Source organism: Periplaneta americana, chromosome 10 (assembly GCF_040183065.1).
Source record: "Periplaneta americana isolate PAMFEO1 chromosome 10, P.americana_PAMFEO1_priV1, whole genome shotgun sequence".
In the NCBI taxonomy this organism is placed as follows: Eukaryota; Metazoa; Arthropoda; class Insecta; order Blattodea; family Blattidae; genus Periplaneta; species Periplaneta americana.
The window spans coordinates 2,623,204-2,648,762 of NC_091126.1; the positions used below are offsets into that span (position 1 = coordinate 2,623,204).

Below are 25,559 nucleotides of genomic sequence, written 5' to 3' on the forward strand. Positions count from 1 at the left end.
ACACTGTCCTTCTTAATGCCAGCATATATGGAGCCGCATTACTCACCAAAAGAGACACACTGTCCTTCTTAATGCCAGCATTTCTGGAGCCGTGTTACTCACCAAAAGAAACACACTGTCCTTCTTAATGCCAGCATATATGGAGCCGCGTTACTCACCAAAAGAAACACACTGTCCTTCTTAATGCCAGCATTTCTGGAGCCGCGTTACTCACCAAAAGAAACACACTGTCCTTCTTAATGCCAGCATATATGGAGCCGCATTACTCACCAAAAGAGACACACTGTCCTTCTTAATGCCAGCATTTCTGGAGCCGCGTTACTCACCAAAAGAAACATACTGTCCTTCTTAATGCCAGCATATATGGAGCCGTGTTACTCACCAAAAGAAACGCACTGTCCTTCTTAATGCCAGCATATATGGAGCCGCGTTACTCACCAAAAGAAACACACTGTCCTTCTTAATGCCAGCATATATGGCCGCGTTACTCACCAAAAGAAACACACTGTCCTTCTTAATGCCAGCATATATGGAGCCGCGTTACTCATCAAAAGAAACACACTGTCCTTCTTAATGCCAGCATTTCTGGAGCCGCGTTACTCACCAAAAGAAACACACTGTCCTTCTTAATGCCAGCATATATGGAGCAGTGTTACTCACCAAAAGAAACACACTGTCCTTCTTAATGCCAGCATATATGGAGCCGTGTTACTCACCAAAAGAAACACACTGTCCTTCTTAATGCCAGCATATATGGAGCCGTGTTACTCACCAAAAGAAACACACTGTCCTTCTTAATGCCAGCATATATGGAGCCGCATTACTCACCAAAAGAAACACACTGTCCTTCTTAATGCCAGCATTTCTGGAGCCGTGTTACTCACCAAAAGAAACACACTGTCCTTCTTAATGCCAGCATATATGGAGCCGCGTTACTCACCAAAAGAAACACACTGTCCTTCTTAATGCCAGCATTTCTGGAGCCGCGTTACTCACCAAAAGAAACACACTGTCCTTCTTAATGCCAGCATATATGGAGCCGTGTTACTCATCAAAAGAAACACACTGTCCTTCTTAATGCCAGCATATATGGAGCTGTGTTACTCACCAAAAGAAACACACTGTCCTTCTTAATGCCAGCATATATGGAGCCGTGTTACTCACCAAAAGAAACACACTGTCCTTCTTAATGCCAGCATATATGGAGCCGTGTTACTCACCAAAAGAAACACACTGTCCTTCTTAATGCCAGCATATATGGAGCCGTGTTACTCACCAAAAGAAACACACTGTCCTTCTTAATGCCAGCATATATGGAGCCGCGTTACTCACCAAAAGAAACACACTGTCCTTCTTAATGCCAGCATATATGGAGCCGCGTTACTCACCAAAAGAAACACACTGTCCTTCTTAATGCCAGCATATATGGAGCCGCGTTACTCACCAAAAGAAACACACTGTCCTTCTTAATGCCAGCATATATGGAGCCGTGTTACTCACCAAAAGAAACACACTGTCCTTCTTAATGCCAGCATATATGGAGCCGCGTTACTCACCAAAAGAAACACACTGTCCTTCTTAATGCCAAGAGGCCAAAGCATAGACAAGGAATAATTAAAAATTTTACAATAGCATCATGGTTGGAGTTTTCTAATATTTCTGATGTTAAAAGATATTTGTCCACAGGTGTGTCAGGTAATGGGACGCCTACAGTGACACTTGCCACACTTCTGCGAGCAGAGTCGTGAGATTCATTTACAGATATCCATGTTTTGTTGTCTGCCACGACTTGCCTTATTTTGTGCAATGTACTTTCATTGCATATTTTTAAATAGCCATTCCTTAAAGTAGCATCAAACGGGAGTTTTCTAGAAGTATATTTCCCCATGAAAGCTTTGAAATGGGGATTGTTTACTTTATTGAAAAGGATATTAGCAGCTACCATCATTTCGAAGAGATCAAGAAAAAATTGTGATTGTTTATTTGAAGGTGCAGAAACTAATGGTAACTCCTCTTTTGATTGTTTGCTGTTACAATGATCCCTTAAGAATCGATGTTTATCTCGTCGTATCTCAGCATCACATAGTATACAGGTGATGGTGTGCCCATTTAACTGGGTGATGCGGAACTCTACTACTCAGGCCTGCCCAACAAGCGCCATGGTAGCTCTGCCACCAGCCAAACTAATGCTCTGGACGTAGTGGTATTCTACTTGTTCGGGTATGAAGTTTCTAAGTCTGGTAATGAGTGTTACCAGTATAGGTCTATACATATTCGAATTATTGTTACTGCATTTGTTCACAAGCGTGTTACGAGGAGTGAATTTCACAATTATAACATCGGACATTTAGATCTGGTTGATATACGTCGTCTTAGATTAACAAAGACTAGAGATGCAGTACTTTTGAAATCTTGGCTTTAAGAGTGTCTAATAAAATTCCCCGCCATTTGTTATATTATACGAGTAAGGATGAATTTAAAACACTGTCCCTGGTTGGCTTATAGGTAAGTCCTTTTTAATATTAATGAATGTTTCAACATCAATTACGAAAATTTGTAAATTTTAATATTTGGTATTTCTTTGTCATTTTTATTTTTGACTCTATCTAATGCAGTAGCTACACTTTGTGTTCATCGACTGTTTAGAATGAATGAATGAATGAATTAATGAACGAATGAATAAATAAATTACAGGTCACATAGGCCTACTGCAATAATTATCATGAAGAAACCTGGAAAACTGTTTCCAGGGCGTTTAAATCTTACCACAGGGACCTTAAGAGTTTCCTTTGGATATATTTCAAATGTAAACTACGACTGTAGACAGCAAACCTGGAACAAATCAAAGATCAGATCCAAGAATAAACGAATGAAATCCAGTTAGAAATCCTCTGTGATTAGCAGTTTCTAGTTCCATATACAGCAATACAGTGAAAGTAATGGCATTTATCTAACAATAAAATGCATCATTTTTAAATCATAATGAGAGTGATGGTTAATTAACTGCAGCAGTTTTAGATTGTCTGAATTGTAAATACTTACCCGTGGACTTTAAGAAAGCATTGACTACTTCTGCTGGATCTTGTTTAGTTTTGTGAGTGGAATTAGATTTGTCTCAAATGTTATGTTAATGTAGACTGTCAACTTGCAATTATAGAAACCAATATTATCCTCTTTTAGGCATGCCAAGCTTTAAGAAAAATGAGTCCAGTTTTACGACTTGGAGTGTATCGTGAAAGGATAGAAGCTTACAGTGCACGCTCGTCTGCCCATTATGTAGAAGGTGAGTATTTATATAAGAGAGTCTACATTCAATTTTTTAATGATGATGATGATGATGATGATGATGATGATGATGATGATGATGATGATGGCAACATCAACAAATATAACATGTTCATTGATAAGAAGGTAGTATCATAAACAATTAAATAACAGTATATTGTAAATTTTACATATAATTTATGTTAGTTCTTTTAAGTGAGTAAGTAATTTCCACTTTTGAAATTTTCCATTTATGCAATATCTAAAAACAGAAGCATGAAAAGTGTGGCAAAGCTTTATATAGTCACTTTTCCTCTTCAGAATGTAAACAAAACAAAATTAATAAAATAAAACCCAGTACTTAAATATAGAAGGCATTATTTGGATACAATTTTTCTCAAAGTAATGAATCTAAAGACTTAAAAATTTCATTGAAGATATAATGAAATGTATTTTCATGGAGCAATGCAATCGTGAGATTCTAGTTAGCATGTGAAACATAATTAATTATATGTATGAATTTTATCAAAATCAATTCATTTTCAAGTTTTGATATACCGGTATTTTGTGTTTGTGATTAATTCTGTATTCTGTTACTTTCATAATGCTTTAGATTGTTTCTAACGGACCTATTTATCTGAGTTGTAACACTTCGTGAGAGAAATGTATCTCAAATTTGAAGCCTGAAGCAGGCACCCTCTTTTTTGTCACATGAGCTGGCGTGCTGTGTACTTTGTACACATCAAGGAAATATCCGCTTCCTGGGATATAATTAACTACCACTAAATATATTCACTAAAGTTACAGTACATTATAGGCCTATATATATATTACATTTATTGATTCTGGTTCACGTTAACACTTTGTTTAAAAAACTTAAAATTCTTTAACGACACGTTAAAAGTGTTAAAATTTTTAAAAAAGGTTATGTACCTTAGACAGACGGCCCATTTCGACGCTGGTGCTGCGTCATCTTCAGTGTCCTACGAACTACATATGGAAATTCTACACATCACACCAAAAAGTCCACAGTTAAACATCTTAGAAAAAACACGAAATATACAAACATAGAATAACACACCCACAACATATACTTAATACACAATTGCAGTTCAATACCCACATATTATTTGATATCATGATACATAGCACACAAACAACCACCCCCCCACCATAGGAGCAACACACCCCCACCCCTACAACTGACGAATGCAAATGACAGGATGCAAGATCAACAGGAACAACACTAGTTCATAGGAACTGAAGATGATGCAGCACCGGCGTCAAAACGGGCCGTCTGTCTAAGGTACACAATCTTTTTTAAAAATTGTAACACTTTTAACATGTCGTTAAAGAATTTTAAGTTTTTTATATTACATTTAATTACAAATAACTGAGTCGCATTAAATCGTGTCAGTTTGCTCAAAGCTTTTACAGTTCATTTCTCTTCTGCACTTTCGAGAAATATTAGACACTTCTCAAAAAACATTGACATGAATCACATGTTATCCTTCTTCATATTAATCTCTGAAACTACTACTAGTATCGTCAGCAGAAGGTAAAGAAATGTCAGCTCTTTCCACAAGCCGAGGCTTTGTAAGAAAATTGTTCTCTTGTCTTTTTGGTTTTCTTCATTTGTGCAGATGACTTGCTACATCCATAAGAGAAATAATAATGCCAATTGTTATCTTGTCAAGCACAGCAGAATACATGTGGCACCACAAATACGATAAAGTATGTTGACTCTTCCCTTTGTCACTTTTTTTTTTTACTAATGGCGAGTACTTTACTTTTTGTCATTCATCCATATCAATCCAGTTTTGTGGACCAATTTACCGGCAGTTGTTGTCCAGGATGTGCCATAGGAGGCGGTCTATGCTGCACCTACAATGAGATGAGACGATGATAGATTTATTGGAATGCCACAGGAGAACCGGAGCTTCCAGAGAAAACCCCTGTGTTACCTGGACCAGGGGCTTACCCAAAAGAAGATCAAATCCCGATCCACAGGTTGATAAGTCCAATGCTCTAGCCACACGACCATTGTGGCGGCTCCTTTGTCGCATTGTAGTCCAAGATAATGTCTGGTTTCTTAGTATCTTCATATATTGTTCCAGTATCATGCGTAGTCGAATGTACAACACCAGAGTCACAAATAAGGACGTAGTGACACCTCAATTCTTGTGGGACAAAAATTCTGATGTTTGTTCCCCCTCATAGTGCCAAGTGAGTATTTTTTTCGTCAAATATGCAGCTAGGTCCGTAGAAACATTTCTGTTGGAGCCCTCAATTTACCCAAGAATTCTTTCCACAACATTACTCCAAGAACTGGCTGTGGGGGTGTTACATTACGGTACACTTAGGCTTGTAAAGGATAAATTGAGCTGCTCGGATGAAGCTGTGTAAACTGCTCAATCAAAGTTATTTTCAGTGGCGTATGCTGAACCTGAAGTTTGGGTGTTCTGTTAAAAATTATATAGTTGGTCTATCTCACACAATTATTATAGGCCTACGTGAAATATCGGGTCAACATTAACTGCCATTTTTAATATATAATTTAGTATTATTTATAAATAATAACTACGGGGCGGATGTTGATGACCTAAAAATCTACTTAAAATGATCATTAAAATGCCCTTAAACTAAAGGAAAAATGACATAAAATTAAAAGAAAATGACATTTAAATATTATTCAAAGTACTCACACCACAACTTCTTAAAAATTAATCACTTTGTTTCAATGACTGACCTGCAAATGCCGGAGAAAGGCGGCAACTACAAATAACATTATTCAAAATTTCATTATTTATGATCAAACAATAACCATGGCCAGCAAAATAACCTGTTTGAAGTTCCACAACCCGCTAACTATTCTACAATTTCATATTGTGAAATAGAAAAGTGTCTAGTGTATTGTTCGCTTTTTGTTTTATATTGTTGCACTAAATTCGGAAGTGGCGGGGTAAGTCTACCCTTATTCACTATATGTAATTTCTCTCCTAGTGGGCGAGAAGAGAATGGCTTTTGCAAAAGATCTTTTACAGTGTACATTTCCGAGTGCTATTATCATTAAATAAGTCATTTAAATTGTTCACCTGCGCTGGCACACAACTATGAGCCCTAGTGTCCACACCTGTGGAGTAGCGGTTAGTGCGTCTGGCCGCGAAACCAGGTGGCCTGGGTTCGATTCCCGGTCGGGGCAAGTTACCTGGTTGAGGTTTTTTCCGGGGTTTTCCCTCAACCAAATATGAGCAAATGCTGGGTAACTTTCGGTGCTGGACCCTGGACTCATTTCACCGGCATTATCACCTTCATCTCATTCAGACGCTAAATAACCTGAGATGTTGATAAAGCGTCGTAAAATAACCTACTAAAATAAAAAAAATGAACCCTTAGTAAAATCTAAACAGAGTAAATTCACTCACACAAACAGTAAACATACACGTCAAACACAATATTTTGTAACGCTATTGACAAGTTGAGCTGCGTGTATACAGGATGACCTGCGAGCTTGAGAGAAGCGAGTATCCCCACCATGCCACCTTGCGCGCGCAGAGAATTATAGCAGTAACTCTCAGCAGGGGATGTTCTTTTGTACGGACAGGACAACCAAACCAGAACTCATCCCCCTTCGTCAGGCAGAGCGTACGTTATAAAAACGAAAGCGATTCTGGGGATGGTGTGCACATTCAACCAGCAGGCATTTAAAATATTTAAATGGTAATGAATTAAAATTAGTCTTGAACTTTATACGTCAATTTCCAATGAGATTATCACGCATTTAAATTGTGATAAATTAAAATTATTGTTGCATTATATGAAACAACTTAAAATAAAAAATGAGATTACCGAATTTACAGGGTGTCCAGCGCACACCTTGAACATCCGCAATATACGCCCCTGGTTATTTTGCCGCTAGGTGGCAGGCAGTGTCCACCACTATTAACATTATCAGTAAATGCAAGGTCATTACCTGCCATCTAGCAGCTACTCACACATAAGCGTTGATTGGGCAGGCAGTGTAAGCAGCCATAGGATGTGATCCAACAGCAGTGCCATAAGAATATTTATCTTCCAAGCCAAAATTATGTTCTGACGTTTTTAAGAACATGAATATGTTCTTTGTAAAACTAGAATTGGTGTAAAAGGAGCTAATTAAAATAGTAGTGCCTCCTGTTAACATTTCTGTTAGCAGTGACTGTGCCAGTATCTTTATTGATAAATATTTCAATGTGCCAATAAATGTTACATCAAAAATAAAATGGATAACCACATAGCTAGGAAATGACATAACCGATGTATTAAAGCTGCTAAAATCATGCACAACTAAATCATATACATTTGAAAATACGAGAATTGTTCATTTCATTTCTATTCCAATAAATTTGTAACTTGTTATTAATTTGAAATTTTGTGAACAAAGGGACTCCAAATTATACTATTGCTTTGCATTTTCTTATTGACATCAAATGCACACCTCTCTGCTTTTCCTCACGTAACCCAGCACACTGCAAGAAGTGTAGCAACATTTCAAGCCACTAGATAGCAGCAGAGTTACTTTTTGGTGCCGCTTGCAATGCTAAACAGGCGAGCTTTCCAGTATTACTGTTCGAGAATATTTGATACTATCACTAAGGCCAAGCAAATGCATGTAGCGAGAAAAATTTAGATTTCATGTTTATGCTTTCTCCATCTTGCCTATCCACTTAGGTTGATTGGCCACCTAAAAGCAAAGGTTTATCGTAACAGGTCACAAAACACTGCAGTCCTCCGCAGACGAACCATCACTGCTTGCAGATATCCTGCGGTGAGTACACGAGGATAGGGAATGGAGTCTTTACCACTGCATATGCAGTGAGGGAAGGTCAACTGAGCCTCTGATGTACATAAGGGTATGCACGAATGTAAAGTGAAAGCAGAGCGAGAGCCAAAAAATGCATATTAATTTACTAACATCATGTAACAGCATACAGAGCGAGTCTTGATGGGAGTCCACCTGTATGTAGGCAGCAGTTTCGCACGACTGTCCACAAGTAGCACATATGCAGGGGCTCTTGTTTACTGCACATGCGCAGTGTGTTGTAAGCGAAACTTATATAATAAGGGAGCTCCAAATTTTATTTCCATGCCTGTACAGTTTTAAGGAAATAAAATAGGATTTTTGTTTTGTCAAAACATTAACGCAGTTTCAGTTTACTGTAAAACGCACCTTTAATTTTCATCACGTACAAGGGCATTTCATAGTAACGGGAGGTTATTACGCTGTAGAACGGAACGTGTATGAAATGCAAGGCAGACACTGATAAGCTACGGAGTGGAGTCCCGCAGTACAATAATCTCCCTATACTGTCACATCCATAATATTTTGAATTGTTTAAGGCAACAATCAGGAAAAATCATACTGAACTACGGAAGCAAAGAGAACAGACACAATAAATACCCAGTTTACTAGACTTCAAATTGCACCCACAATCAGACCCAATGGCTCTGACCCTTCAACCGGTAACTAGTCTCATCACGACGCACTGGAAATAAGTGGAAAACTGAGGCAGGTGAAACTTTTCAAAATGATTAATTCTTACGAGGTAGAATTAGAATAAAATTTAAACATTAGAGATGTGACATTAGCAATTCCATGGAATACCCCTATACCAACAAACCATTTGTACTGCCAGTAGTATACACCACATTCATTATATTCGACGTTTTCAGGATCATCACAACTTATTTTGACGAACACACACCACAACTCTTAAATGAACATAATTTTTACCACCCCCGAAACTCCTGTAATATGCAACCAACATTACTGGCGCGCCATGCACAACTATGAGATATAACTTCAAGAAGTGGACGACGATTCAGGGACACTCTATATATTAATCTGTTCAGAACTGAATGTATAATATATGCAACTAACCAATTTCAATAATTTTAATTTTCTGCTCCCTTAAAAAATTTGATTTCTTGCTACAGTGGAAGTAACATATCTATCAAAATAACATCATTGGCAGAATTTCTTATAATAAAAATAATGGTATTTAATCTTGGAAAAGGTAATTAGGTAGGCTATGTTAAAATTATATACTTATTAACATTACTGAAACAAGCACTGCTGCTATATACGATGGAAACAAAAACGATTTTGAAATTAATTTGTACCACAAAATTATATCATTATTGAGAATTGTATACCGTTGTAAACTTTTATTTATGATAGAAACATAAAATAAATGTTTCAATTGTAGTGTTCGACAGATAACATTAATATGTAAACACTAAGTAGAAGTTTTCGTCAACAGAGGTCCACACTGTGAATCTAGAGCGTCAGACCAATCAGCAACTGGGTGTGCGTCTGAGTGGCTGGTGGATGGAACAAGGGATCTTTATCCTGGAGATAATACCAGGCAGCCCTGCAGCTAAGAGTGGTCAACTGGAACCATATGACCGCATTCTCTCTGTCAATGGTGAAGATGTTGCAAATTGCAGATTAGATCAGGCATCAAGACTTATTCAGGTAAAACACGTGACTGTTCTTGATATCTACACCTTTAAATGTTTGAGATAATTTTCCTATTCCTTATCCGCAACTCTGTGGTCTGATGATTCAAACCCAAGTGCAGATGATAACATTTCTTAGAATTGATTCATTCCTTCAGAAGGGAAGATTATAGCATGTGAGAGAATATCGCAAAATATTTATTGGCTATTTCTCATCGATATGGAATGCCAGAGTCACGTAGTTTTGGCTGTAATTTGTTTATCAGTGATGTATTTTTCATTTTCATCTACAGTACATCTATCCATCATGTATTTTTCATTTTCATCTACAGTACATCTATCCATGATGTATTTTTCATTTTCATCTACAGTACATATATCTATGATATATTTTTCATTTTCATCTACAGTAAATATATCCATCATGTATTTTTCATTTTCATCTACAGTACATATATCTATGATATATTTTTCATTTACATCTACAGTACATCTATCCATCATGTATTTTTCATTTTCATCTACAGTACATATATCTATGATATATTTTTCATTTTCATCTACAGTACATCTATCCATCATGTATTTTTCATTTTCATCTACAGTACATATATCTATGATATATTTTTCATTTTCATCTACAGTACATCTATCCATCATGTATTTTTCATTTTCATCTACAGTACATCTATCCATCATGTATTTTTCATTTTCATCTACAGTACATCTATCTATCATGTATTTTTCATTTTCATATACAGTACATCTATCCATGATGTATTTTTCATTTTCATCTACAGTACATCTATCCATCATGTATTTTTCATTTTCATCTACAGTACATATATCTATGATATATTTCTCATATACAGTACATCTATACATCATGTATTTTTCATTTTCATCTACAGTACATATATCTATGATATATTTTTCATTTCAATCTACAGTACATCTATCCATCATGTATTTTTCATTTTCATCTACAGTACATCTATCCATCGTGTATTTTTCATTTTCGTCTACAGTACATCTATCCATGATGTATTTTTCATTTTCATCTACAGTACATCTATCCATCATGTATTTTTTCATTTTCATCTACAGTACATATATCTATGATATATTTTTCATTTCCATCTACAGTACATCTATCCATCCTGTATTTTTCATTTTCATCTACAGTACATATATCTATGATATATTTTTCATTTTCATCTACAGTACATCTATCCATCATGTATTTTTCATTTTTATCTACAGTACATATATCTATGATATATTTTTCATTTCCATCTACAGTACATCTATCCATCCTGTATTTTTCATTTTCATCTACAGTACATATATCTATGATATATTTTTCATTTTCATCTACAGTACATCTATCCATCATGTATTTTTCATTTTTATCTACAGTATACCCCCGATTGGCCATGCATGGATTAACTGTGCATGATTTTGGCTCAGTAATTAATTAAAAAATAAAATAAAAATCTTAACCATACTTCCTGATCTGCTCTTGGACATATGTAAATCTTCAAGGAAATAGTGACAATTTTGTGTTGTGAAAATGCTTAAGGGGACCACAAACTGTATTCTAATTTGGAACATGATCCTTGCATGAGTAAAAAGAGGATTATTGGATTATCAGTGCTTCATGCCCATCCTGTGCTTACATTGTATGTAAAATAATTATGTCATAAAATATTTGACATGCTTGAATACAACTGGAAAAGATTTCATTTTAAGTCCTTAAAAATTGACGCACGTTTACGGAAATAGAAGAAATCTCTTCTAAGCAGTGACATTCACAACATTTTTGGACATATATAATGTGTTTTCCCGAATTATTATTTAATAGTTATTAGTCGATTTTAAGAGCTTTCTTGACAAGAATTGTTACTCTAGCTAGATATAATATTTATCTGCGTAGGGATATTTAGACAACATATTTTTAAGAAGCACATTTAAATAATTACCTGATTCGATTTTTAAATTGTAGTGTTTGTAGGATATTAGGGAGAAAACTCTCAGTACCGAAGAATTAATTTAACATCTAAACATTCCAAGGGTTGTGTCCGGACATAGAGACAAGATGTGGAAAAAAAAACTTTTCACTTCTTAGATCAAATAAATGTTACTACCTCTCTCACCAGAATACACTGTACAAATAATAGCGCTTCCTGTACCAACCAGTTTTTGATGTCTTCACTGGGGCATTCCGGTGGTGGTGGTGGCGGCGGCAGTGGCAGTGGCAGTGGCAGTGGTAGTAGTAGTGAAAGTGAAACTGTGTCTTTTTACTTTGTGTCACATTCTTTTCTTTCTATAAATTTTCAGACTAACGAGAAAGTAACGTTGGTGGTAGCTAGGAAGAGGCTGAACCGTAACTTACAAAACAAAGACAGTCATAGTCTTCCCGTGTGTCATGGAAGAACAAAATCTGCTCCAGAAGCCCTTGGAAGTACCACAATAACTGTTGGCACAGACGTCCAAAGCCAGGCAACAGACTCCATTAAGAATATCAATATAGATCCCACATCACAATCACAAACTTGGCAAGCCAAATTGCAGCAGATTTCCCCAGACAGAAACATCAGCAATGTCACAAAGACACTATGTCTTGAGCGAAGTCATAGTCATTCATGTGACTCTCTGCAAAAAATGGAAGGAAAAACATGTCAGCAGCTGCCGTCACCTCCTTGCATAAGAAGGGCATCTCGAGAGGTGGCTGTCGATGACATGGCTGTGAATATCAAGCGCAACCTCCACATCGAGGGTATCCAGCTTCAGCAGAAATGTGTTACCATTAACAAGGTAGCTTCTAAATTTGAATTCTGTTTATGAATAAGAATATAACATGATATAGCGAAACACTGAGACTCATGGCTAAGTCGGAGACAGCAATTCTTTAATCACCACAAAGAAACAGCCTAACAGCTTTTTAATTTTCAATTGAATACTTTTGTCATCAATATAGTTCCTATATAGAACAGGAGAGGTAACATTAGTAGCAAAAGAACTAGCTAGATATAGAATAGACTTCGTGGGAGTACAGGAGATTAGGTTAGATGGGAACGGCGTAACACAAATAAGAGATTACTTGTATTATGGGGAAGGAAACGATAATCACCAATTAGGAACAAGATTCTTTATCCATGAAGGAATAAAATCAGCAGTAAAAAGGGTTATCAGTGATAGGTTATCATATTTAGTACTTAAGGGTAGATGGTGCGATATCGTAGTTATAAATGCTCACGCCCATACAGAAGAGAAAGACGACCATATAAAGGATAGCTTCTATGAGGAATTGGAACACACTTTTTATCAATTACCTAGATATCACATGAAAATTTTATTGGGAGATTTCAATGCTAAAGTAGGATGGGAGGATATTTTTAAACCAACTATTGGAAAAGAGAGCCTACACGTAACTAGTAATGATAATGGAGTTAGGTTGGTCAACTTTGTGACATCAAAAAATTTAATTGTCAAAAGTACAACATTCCCCCATAAGGATATACATAAATATACTTGGACTTCTCCAGATGGATTGACACATAACCAGATAGATCACATCTTGATAGATAAAAGAAGACATACTAGTATAGTAGACATTCGAACCTTCAGGGGGGCAGACTTTAATTCTGACCATTAGTTGGTAATTGGAGAACTTAGAGAAAGACTATCAGTAGCCAAGCGAGTAGAGCAACAAGTTAATATTAGAAGATTCAGTATTCCGAAATTAAAGGACGAGGAAAATAAGCAACATTATCAGGTCTAAATTTCAAATATGTTTGCTGCATTAGCAAGTTCTGACGAAGTTGAGGAAGAGTTAGATGTTAATAGCGCATGGGAAAATATCAGAGATAGTATCAAAATTGTAGCTGAGCAGAGCACAGGTTATTATGAAACTAAGAAAAAGAAACAGTGCTTTGATGAAAATTGTTGCATGGTTGAAAATTGTTGCATGGTAGTAGAAAGAAGGAAACAGGCAAAATTGAAATTCTTAGAGGATCCAGTTGAGGCAAATAGAGATAATTATTTCAATAAAAGACGGGAAGCAAATCGTACACTTAGGAATAAAAAAAAGAGATTATTTGAAGGAAAAACTGAATGAGGTGGAAACAAATAGTAAAAATAGAAACATTAGAGATTTATATAAGGGCATAAAGGAATTTAAGAATGGATATCAGGCAAGGGTAAACATGATCAAGGATGAGAATGGTGACTTGCTTGCAGACTCTCATTTAATCTTGAACAGATGGAAAAACTATTTTGGGCAACTAATAAATATACATAGGCCAAATAGAAATGATCAGGACAAAATTGAAATACAAACTACTGAGCCGTTTATACCTGAACCCTCACTTTCTGAAGTCGAAATTGCGATAGAAAATCTGAAAAATTATAAGTCTCCAGGTATCGATCAAATTTCAGCAGAGTTAATACAAGACGGTGGAAGTGCATTATCTAACGAAATTTATAATCTTGTACTTGCTATTTGGGAAAAGAAAATTATTCCAGAACAATGGAAGGAGTCCATAATCGTACCTGTCTTTAAGAAGGGGGACAAGACTAATTGTAGTAACTTTTGAGGAATATCACTTTTGTTGACTTCGTACAAAATTTTGTCCAATATTCTTTTGAGAAGATTAACTCCATACGTAGATGAAATTATCGGGGATCATCAGTGTGGTTTTAGACATAATAGATCAACTATTGATCAGATATATTTTATTCGACAGATAATGGAGAAAATTGGAAGTATAAGGGTACAGTGCATCAGTTATTCATAGATTTCAAAAAAGGCATATGGCTCGGTTAAGAGAGAAGTTTTATATGATATCTAATTGAATTTGGTATTCCCAAAAAACTAGTTCGATTAATTAAAATGTGTCTCAGCGAATTGTACAGCAGAGTTAGTATAGGTCAGTTTCTGTCAGATGCGTTTCCAATTCATTGTGGGCTAAAGCAGGGAGATGCACTATCACCTTTACTTTTTAACTTTGCTCTAGAGTATGCCATTAGGAAAGTCCAGGATAACAGAGAGGGTTTGGAATTGAACGGGCTACATCAGCTGCTTGTCTATGCGGATGATGTGAATATGTTAGGAGAAAATCCAAAAACAATTAGGGAAAATATGGGAATTTTACTTGAAGCAAGTAAAGAGATAGGTTTGGTAGTAAATCCCGAAAAGACAAAGTCTATGATTATGTATTGTGACCAGAATATTTTACATAATGGAAATATAAAAATTGGAAATTTACCCTTTGAAGAGGTGGAAAAATTCAAATAACTGGGAGCAACAGTTACAAATATAAATGATACTCGGGAGGAAATTAAACACAGAGTAAATATGGGAAATGCCTGTTATTATTCGGTTGAGAAGATTTTATCACCCAGTCTGCTGTCAAAAAATCTGAAAGTTAGAATTTATAAAACAGTTATATTACCAGTTGTTCTTTATGGTTGTGAAACTTGGACCCTTACTTTGAGAGAGGAACATAAGTTAAGGGTGTTTGCTTAGGAAAATATTTGGGGCTAAGAGGGATGAAGTTACAGAAGAATGGAGAAAGTTACACAACACAACTGCACGCATTGTATTCTTCACCTGACATAATTAGGAACATTAAATCCAGACCTTTGAGGTGGGCAGGGCATGTAGCACATATGGGCGAATCCAGAAATGCATATAGAGTGTTAGTTAGGAGGCCGGAGGGAAGAAGACCTTTGGGGAGGCCGAGACATAGATGGGAGGATAATATTAAAATGGATTTGAGGGAGGTGGGATATGATGGTAGAGACTGGATTAATCTTGCTGAGGATAGGGACCAATGGCGGGCTTATGTGAGGGCGGCAATGAACCTCCAGGTTCCTTAACAGCCAATAAATATAATTCATATTGAATAACTCTTCTCAGGTTCTCAGGCAGGTGAGTTGGAGATTAGCTTCCAAGCTTTCGACGGCTAGATCTGCCATCTTCTTCAGGGATGAATTGATGTGGGACCACGTCTAGCCAGTATATATGCAAAAGTAGGGCTACTTTTGCATATGTACCGGCTAGACGTGGTCCCACATCACTTCATCCATGAAGAAGATGGCAGAGCTAGCCGTCGAAAGCTTGGAAGCTAATCTCCAACTCACCTGGCTGAGAACCCGAGAAGAGTTATTCTATATCAAACGCCGGGAAAGCCTCAAGTCATACATAATTCATATTGTTAATGATGAATAAATAAAAATAAAATGTAAGAATAATATTATATAGTGAGATGTGCAAAGTACAATGGCAAAAGCAACTTTTTCAATTCTATTATTTGACTTTTATCATCCCAACATTATATCCTCAAATTGTTTCTTTCAGTTTTATGTGGAATTCATTTCCATTTCCATTATTATACATCTTGATTACACAACTTTTAACACTGTATCACTAAGGGATAAAAAATATATAATAAATATTACTTTCACGTGTTAATGAACTAAGTTTAGAAATATCTTAGTTGACTAGTTTCGGCTTGGGAACCATCTTCAGAACTGCATGGTCCGTGCGTGCTTCTTCCAGTGTCTTTGCCCCTGTTGGGGCTGCGTTTGTGTTGTGTAGTGTGGAGTCAAATAGTGTGTGTGTTCTGAAATTCAGTTGTGTGTTGAGGATTTGTTTTGAGTGTGTTTTCGTGTATCTGTGTATTACGTATTGTTCTAATGTGTTTAGTTTCTAGGTTTTTGGTTGGTTATGTAGAATTCCCATGTCTGTGTCTGTGTTGTTATAGGTGTGGTTGACGTTTGTGATGTGTTGTGTGATTTGGTTATAGCTGTGATGTGTTCTTTGTAATGTGTTTGAAATTATCTGCCTGTTTGCCCAATGTAGAAGTTGTTACAGCTATTGCATATGAGTTTGTATACACGTGTGAGGTTGTATTTGTTTGTTTCTGTTTTTCGTGTGTTTGAGATGCATTTGTAGAGTGTTTTGTGTTGTGTATGCGATGTTATAGTTTAATTTCTTGAATGAAAATACAGTCTTGTGTTTTTGTTTTCGTATGTTAGTGTGATGTATTTTTTGTGTTCTTGTGTTTGTGTTGTGTTCCAAAGTTTCTTGTAATTGTGTTTTGTCTTTTTTATTATGTTGGGATTGTATCCGTTTCCTTGTACTATGTATTTTATGGTGTTTATTTCTTCTTTGTAGTCTTGTGGGCTCTTTAGTATGTGTACAATGGCTCGAAATGCAGCATGTTTTTGTTGTGTTGGGTGACTGGATGTGTTATGTACGTGTGTGATTGTTGTTGCGAGTTTTCTGAAGATTTTGAAGGTGTGTTTGTTACATTTTTTGTTGTGATGTCTAGAAAGTTTATAGATTTGTAGTTTTCGATTTCTGATGTGTAGTGTAGCTTTGGGTGTATTTTATTCATGAGTTGATGTAGATTTTGAGTCTGTCTTTTGTTTCCTTTCTATAATGTTAGTATGTCGTCTGCGTGTCTATGCCAATATATGATGTCTGCGTATTTGTTGTTGTCTTTGTTTAATATGTATGTCTGTTCTATGTTGTATATGAATATTTCGTCTAATTTGCTGGAAATGGGTGATCCCATGAACAAGCCTTTGGTTAGGGTGTTTGTATGTGAAGTAGTTTTGTTTTGTGTTGTTGTCTGTAAAGTGGATGATTTCTTCGATATGTTCCACATTACAGACATCATCACAATGCAAAACTACTTCACATACAACAAATATTACGTGCTGTCCTGTTATGATGTGCCTATAAAATGTCTAAAAAAAAGTATTTTGTAGACTATTTTAATATTTTAAATTTTTCTGTCTATATCTAAACATGCCTTTTTGGAGTTAAAATATACACCGCATACTCATCAATATGATTTAAGTCATTGAATAACTTTGGTGCTGCGGACGTTAGCAGATGGAGTGACAGAATCACGAAAATGACTTATTCATATATAGTAATTATTATTAATATTATTATTATTATTATTATTATTATTATTATTATTATTATTATTATTATTATTATTATTATTATTATTACGAGGCGCATCCAGAAAATAAGTTTCCCTATTTTTTAAAAAAAAAGAACACACACTTTTAGGAAAACATTTATTGGCAACAGGTACAGCAATGTTTCAACTATTTTTCAACATAGCCACCATCAGAATTGAGACACTTGTCGTATCATGGGATCAACTTTTGTATCCCTCTGTCGTAGAACTCTGCCGCCTGTGAATGGAACCAGTGTGTGACAGATGTCTTCAGCTCTTCGTCATTGCCAAAACGCTCACCGGAGGACAGGAATTTCTTGAGGTGCAAGAAAACGTGAAAATCGCTGGCAGCAAGATCAGGACTGTAGGGTGGATGATCAAACAACTCCCAGCCAAATTCCGTCAAAACAGCTGCTGTGCACCAAGCCGTATGTGGACGAGCATTGTCATGGAGGAGCACAACACCTGCAGTAAGCATTCCACGCCTCTTGTTTTGAATGGCACGTCGCAATTTTCGCAGTGTTTCACAGTAATGGTCAGCGTTCACTGTTTCACCTCTTGGAAGGAAGTCAATGAGCAGAATGCCCTTCCTGTCCCAGAACACCATGCACATCACTTTCCGTACCGACAACGTCTGTTTGAATTTCGTCCTGACCGGAGATCCACTATGCCGCCAATGCATTGACTGCTGCTTGGTTTCCGGGGTGAAGTGCGAAATCCAAATCTCATCGCCCGTGACGATCCTGTCGAACTGGTCGCCATCATCGTGATACCGTTGCAGACATGTCAGTGCTGCTCTTAAACGTTGCATTTTGTGTTCGGGTGTCACCCACCTGGCACACACTTTTTTGAACAGCAGGTGCTTAGTGACAATCTCATGCAACAAGGATATTATTATGTGATTACTAATAATAATATCGTAGTAATTTAATTGTTGAAACAGTACACATTATCGCGTTGTGAAGCTTAAATACCATATGCTACTTGCTGATGCTTTTCAATATAGCGGAGAAATGTCAGAAATGACACTGAAATCTACTCAATACATACATACCGTCAGAGGTTTAAAGAGAGGAAAGCATTATGCTTCTGTATCTCTGAGTATCTCTTTTTCTTCCCAGCAATCCATTGTCACAAGCAGGTACGAGGCGCATCCAGAAAGTAAGTTTCCCGATTTTTTTCCTTTGAAAGTAAACGTAATTAGCCGTGTCAACTGCGCATGCATAACAGATCTATGACGTATCAATCATATGCCAGCCGGTCAGGTCCCGCCTGGTGCCAGTAGCATGGCAGCAGTGGTCCGAAATGGAAGCTCTTACTCCTTCTCCCGCCGCCTGCGAGGTTCGGTCGGTGATAAAGTTTTTTAATGCACAAAGCATTGTGCCAATTGAAATTCATCGGCAGCTCTGTCAGGTCTATGGACCAAACATCATGAGTAAGCAGACTGTGCGTCGCTGGTGTAGGCAATTTTCCGAAGGTCGTCAAAGTGTCCATTATGAAGAGCGCAGTGGGCGACCGAACCTCATCAATGATGATCATGTTGAGCTGGTGCGGCAGTGCATCATGGAGAACCGTCGCTTCACGATTACGGAGCTGAGCAGCCATTTTCCGCAGATATCGCGATCCTTGTTGCATGAGATTGTCACTAAGCACCTGCTGTTCAAAAAAGTGTGTGCCAGGTGGGTGACACCCGAACACAAAATGCAACGTTTAGGAGCAGCACTGACATTTCTGCAATGGTATCATGATGACGGCGACGAGTTCCTCGACAGGATGGACACGGGCGATGAGACTTGGATTTCGCACTTCACCACGGAAACCAAGCAGCAGTCAATGCATTGGCGGCATAGTGGATCTCCGGTCAGGACGAAATTCAAACAGATGCTGTCGGTACGGAAAGTGATGTGCATGGTGTTCTGGGACAGGAAGGGCATTCTGCTCATTGACTTCCTTCCAAGAGGTGAAACAGTGAATGCTGACCGTTACTGTGAAACACTGTGAAAATTGCGACGTGCCATTCAAAACAAGAGGCGTGGAATGCTTACTGCAGGTGTTGTGCTCCTCCAGGACAATGCTCGTCCACATACGGCTCGGCGCACAGCAGCTGTTTTGACGGAATTTGTTTGATCATCCACCTTACAGTCCTGATCTTGCTCCCAGCGATTTTCACGTTTTCTTGCACCTCAAGAAATTCCTGTCCTCTGGTGAGCGTTTTGGCAATGACGAAGAGCTGAAGACATCTGTCACACGCTGGTTCCATTCACAGGCGGCAGCGTTCTACGACAGAGGGATACAAAAGTTGATCCCACGATACGACAAGTGTCTCAATTCTGATGGTGGCTATGTTGAAAAATAGCTGAAACATTGATGTACCTGTTGCCAATAAATGTTTTCCTGAAAGTGTGTGTTCTTTTTTTTTTTTTTTTTTTAAATAGGGAAACTTATTTCTGGATGTGCCTCGTATATTCAGAAGCTAACGTTTCACATCGACCTGCGCGTTCAAATTCATCCTGAGCAATGCTTCCACCACATCCATGGACGCTACGCCCCTTGTTGTATTACTTCATACAACAATGGGTTTATAACCGTTAAGCAAAATACTGACTTATTTTTATAATAAAAAGGCCATACTGGCACCTAGTATAACTTTCCATGACAGACTAGAATTAGGTAGGTGACTAATCATCATCAGTACTTCTGCTTCCATCATCGGAAAACTCGGAGATGGTGTCTGCATCAGTGAAGGAACCATCCTTCTCGTCATCATCAGAGGTGCTCCAAAGCACGTCATCTTCGTTGCCAACTAGTGCTTTGAAATACAGCAGAGATGTAGTGATACAACAACATGTGGTGCAGCACACTTAATTTTTCCTGCCAGGGTCATTTCCAGTTTGGCTCGCAGAGCCATTTCTTGTACTGCTCCAGTTTGTTAACGCTAACATTAAGGGCTGTAAAACGGAATTCATCCCTCCCGGAATGACAAGTTCACTGTCGTAGTCGTAAATTTTCTTTTTTACTGCGTCAGTTAATTACCTACGAAATGAGTCCAAAGAAAACATTGACAGCAGATTGTGGAGGGCACCAGGATGGCGACCCCATATGTTTTTAGCCAGTGTATCATTAAAGATTACGTCATTCACCCTTTCACTTGGCTTTGAACAATAACAGCGTCCAGGTAAAGCTTTTCTCTAGCACTGGTGTTTGGGGAAGTTTTCTGCTTGAAGATTAAGAAAGGAGGAAGTTTGTTTCCGTCTGCAGTGATTTGTCAACATTACTGTTACATGCTGCTTTTCGTATCCTGAAGTTTTATAGGAACTTCTTTCAACCCTTTCTCTGTAATGGTGTAGCTATGCGCATATCAAACTAGTTTGGAATCTGATCAGCGTTACCAATTTGCTCCATTAAAAAGTTTCGCCTCTTTCGAAGTTCAATAACATACCATTAGAATGTGTGCAGTTTGACTTCGAAATCTGTGGGAAAATTTTGGCATATTGTTGTGTGGCTCACGTGCTTCATAAAGTGATCCACCCACCCACAGCTGCCTTGACAGTAGCCACCTCATTGGGTCACTGGTCACAGGGAGCCCATTTTTCCTCCTTTGTTACAAGAATTTAAAAATCTCTTCGTCTACCTCAGGATGTCTTCCTCGTCACTTAGAAGCAAATATTGTCATTCTGTGTTGGTGCCATAAGCGAATGTTGCTCTCTGCTACACCAAATTCTCTTGCAGCCTGCCTGCTTTTATGGTTTTCAGCATGAAGTGTAAACTTTGATTTGAAGCTTGCCTCATGTAACACACTTCGCTTTTTGTCTTCCATCTCCTGATCAAGTACAACTCACTTTGAAGTTTTTACCAGTATTAACAACAATGCCTAAAAAAAATATGAAAGTGCGCGAAGCAAGGAACATTGAATGACGAGCCAACGAGGTAACCTGAACAGAGCAGAAGTACATGCAGAACCTAAGCAGAATTTTCGACTTTGCATACGAATCTAGTGTGTCATCGATTCTAATGCGCAACCCGATTTTTGAGACTAAATTCAGTTGAAAAAAGTACGCATTAGATTCCAGTAAATATGATGCATAAACAAGTATTCAACATGAAAAACACAGAAGAAGAAGAAGAAGAAGAAGAAGAAGAAGAAGAAGAAAACATGAGTGATCAGTGTTCAAACGTGACAGATGCAAATAATAATCAATAACCAGCACTGAACGAAGGACACATACACTTCTGCATGCTAACAGGCTTGTAATTAAATCTTGGGTATGATAATTGCAACAGTGAAAACGGAGGTATGGAAGAAGGCACTGTTGTAGCAAGAGGTCCACAACTACAACAATAATGAAATAATAACAGAAAAATAAATATTATTAGATTTTTTTTTACCCTCTTACTTTTCACACAGTGTATACATGGCAATTTTGTAAGGGATGAGGGGGATGAATCCCAGAAGAGGACGTATTTCACATGCTAGGGAGATGAGCTGACAACAAAGTGGAAGCCCTCCTGGAAAACAATAAAACCCAATATTCTATCTAACACCAAAAGCGTTCATGAGTTAAACCAGTCCAACATATTACGTGGTAATATACTTAAATATCGGTACCGGTACAATATTATACCTATATAAAGATGATGTTGATAAAAATAACAAATGTGAAGTGATAATTTATATTTCATTAGTTCATGATATTGATTTAGACTAGGCTAGTTTCCTCCTTAAAAATAACAATTTTCTCTTTTTACAAAATAATGTATGTAAATGGACACTATATTAAACATTTTTCAATAACATAATTATATCAATATTTAGTGAAACAAAATTGAATCTGTTATTTTTAAAACCCCGTAGGTGACTTAGTTTTGCCATTTTCATTTTATGTGAAAAAATGAAAGTTGCAGCCTAGATGCATCATTTTAGGTTGAAACAGTGCAAGTGTGGTGCATAGAATGGCTGTGAGGACAACGCATACAGATGCTTTGGTTTTGAAATTCCATAAATTACAGACTTACGGGGTTTTTCAATTTAACCATGTTTCACCAATATAGAATGCTTTCCCTGTAGTTAGGTGTTGGCAAACTGGGTTTCTCAACCTATACGAGTATGTTTCACGGCTATAAAGTGCATACATTATGTCAGCTGTTGATAACATGACAGTAAAGCAAGTTGTGTTTATTTTGTTGTAATATTCGTTCCGATTTTTTTACTATGCCAACATGTCTTCAGTGGATGACAATGAGATAAGTGAACCTGTTAAAAAGGAAAACGGAATAAAAGTAATCATTTGTATAAGGGTAACAAGACTTAGATACCGGTTAGCCATTGTGATGCCAGAAAAAGAGAGCATATTTGCACAGTCTTCCAATAAATGTAAAGAAAAGTGAGGATTTGAGAAAATTTCAGGGATATTTACCTACTGAAGAGGAAATTCAAAGTTTCTCGAAGAGTGTGTGCGTGATTGGAACATAACTGAAGGGAAATGAACTGAGGATCTCCATTCCTGAAACATTTTCTGTATAGTTTCACGAAATATATTTTTTTCTTGTGTGCCTCAGCACAACTTGTTAATAATTTAAATAATTATAACATTTTCTACACTTGAACAATATAAGTAAACAAATTACAGTAGAATTCCTCGTATCCGGCAACTGTGGGACAAAGCCAGCGACAGATAACTGATTTTGCCGGATAATTGGAAAATACGTTTATAGGTTACCAATATGTGAAGACATACTGTACTGCACAAACATTTTTTTCCATGTTGAAATTCAGTAACTTTTGTATGGATATTTAAAAATAAAGTTTTTAAATATACGTACAATGTTTATTTTTAGTACTGAATACAGTAATGTACATCCATCAGTTAATAATTATTGTAATACAGTAATACATAATAGCATAAAAATACCGGTACTAAAAGTTTTCGCAACCTTATGACAATTTTAAATGCGACCATGTAACATGAAGAGCAGTGTAGCCAAAGTCGCAATTATGAAGATGAAGTAGTGTGCGATGATTTGAACCTCTTTAACATATCTCTACTGTCTGCTTGTTTATATATACTAGCTACTGTATTACTCGAATGAAACTTTTACGCACTATAGCGTAACAGAGAATTTCACACTTTCCTATTTAAACTCATCCAACACCCTTTCGAAACGGACGAGTTCAAGTGGTAGATTTAAAGATATCGTCTCTGCGTATTGTTTGCAAGGCCCAAGTAACAGCTTACCAATGGTACCCAATCTACCCTAGGGACATAACGGGGTTTTTTTATATTTTCATGTGTGAACAATGTAAAGAATAAACACAATATGCGGCATGTGCGATCCACGAAAACCAACTCACTCACATCTTCGTCCGACTCTTCCCTTTCGCATGAATGATTTTTTTTTTTTTTTTTTTTTTTTTTTTGCCTAGCCAAAAGTACCATTGTTTTGGTATTGCCGGTTATTTGGGTGCCAGATACGAGGGATTTTACTGTATTGCAACACACAAATGTTACTTTATAAATGAAGTTTAAACTTATTGGTTTTCTTAATATAATAACAAAATATTGTTCATTCATCATCATCATAGCACTACAGTCCCAAGTGGACTTTGGCTTCTCTCCCAGGCTTGTAATGTCTCGTCCATCCACCACTTCTTCGGTCTTTCTCTCCTTCTTTCTCCCTCCATTCTTGCATTCATTATCATCTTAGGAAGCCTTCCCTCCTCCATTCTCACTGCATATCCTAATAGATCTATTAAAGCTCACTATATTCTCCTCTTCCAATAGCCGAGCATTCTCTTTATTCGCTCTCCCCTGTCATACACTGGACCATAAATCCTATGTACAATTTTTCTTTCAAAGATGAGAAGGCTATTCTCATCTTCCAGTTTCATTGCCCATGTTTCTGCTCCATAAGTAACTATTGGGCAAATGAGTGTTTTAACTTTTATTCCTTTAGATAGCATTCTTGATGCGAACATGTGTGAGAACGAAAAATAAGTTCTATTTCCATTCATTATTCTTTTATGAATTTCATTCTCCATTTTATTTTCATTATTGATAGACGACCCAAGATATGTGAATTCTTTAACACTTTCGAAATTATAATTTTCAGTTTCAAAATTTACTACTCTTTCATTTCTCTGTTTATCCAATCTCATATATTTTGTTTTTTCTTTGCTTACTTTTAAGCCAGTCTGTTTGCCTTTATTATCTAAAATCTTAAACATCTCTTTTAAATCGGAGATTTTACATCTTACAATCTTAATATCTTCAGCAAACCCACAAACCTGCCTGGATTTGCATGCAATTGTGCCTGTAACTTCTGATTTATTAATTATTTTATGTAATACTAAATTAAAAAGAGTAGTAGATAAAATATCATCCTGTCTTACTCCAGAGCTTATTGCGAATGCGTTCATAATTTTATTGCCTACTATTACTTTGGCCGATGTCTTATCTAATGTCATTTTAATCAGGGATATCAATTTCCAAGGTATTCCGAACTCTTCAAGTATAATATAGATTTTATTTCTATCTAGGCTATCAAAGGTTTGTTGGAAGTCAATGAAGAGTAGGCCTAAATGTACGTCAGCCTTATACTCTTCCAAAGTCCTCCTTAAGTTGTGAATTTGATCTGTTGTACTTCTGTTGGCCCTAAAACCATATTGGTACTCTCCTAATATTTCCTCAGAGTATACTTTTAATCTTTGTGCTAAAATTGAAGATAAGATTTTGCATGTAATATTTAAAAGCATTATTCCTCTAAAATGTTTGCACAGCGTTTTGTCTCCCTTTTTATAAATAGAGGAGATGA

The 25,559-nt window shown here is 36.9% G+C and overlaps 1 protein-coding gene across 8 annotated transcripts in view; it reads left to right on the top strand.

The window, feature by feature from the left end:
- The window catches only part of LOC138707383 (ligand of Numb protein X 2-like), a 474,351-nt gene that overhangs the window by 389,653 nt on the left and 59,139 nt on the right, over window positions 1-25,559 (top strand). For 7 of the 8 annotated variants that reach the window (XM_069836718.1, XM_069836720.1, XM_069836722.1 and 4 more), the window contains 3 exons: window positions 3,181-3,283; window positions 9,567-9,781; window positions 12,106-12,582. In XM_069836718.1, the coding sequence (XP_069692819.1) occupies window positions 3,181-3,283; window positions 9,567-9,781; window positions 12,106-12,582 (795 nt within the window). The remainder of the gene's footprint in view (window positions 1-3,180; window positions 3,284-9,566; window positions 9,782-12,105; window positions 12,583-25,559) is intronic. The other variant, XM_069836725.1, reaches the window with a different exon arrangement.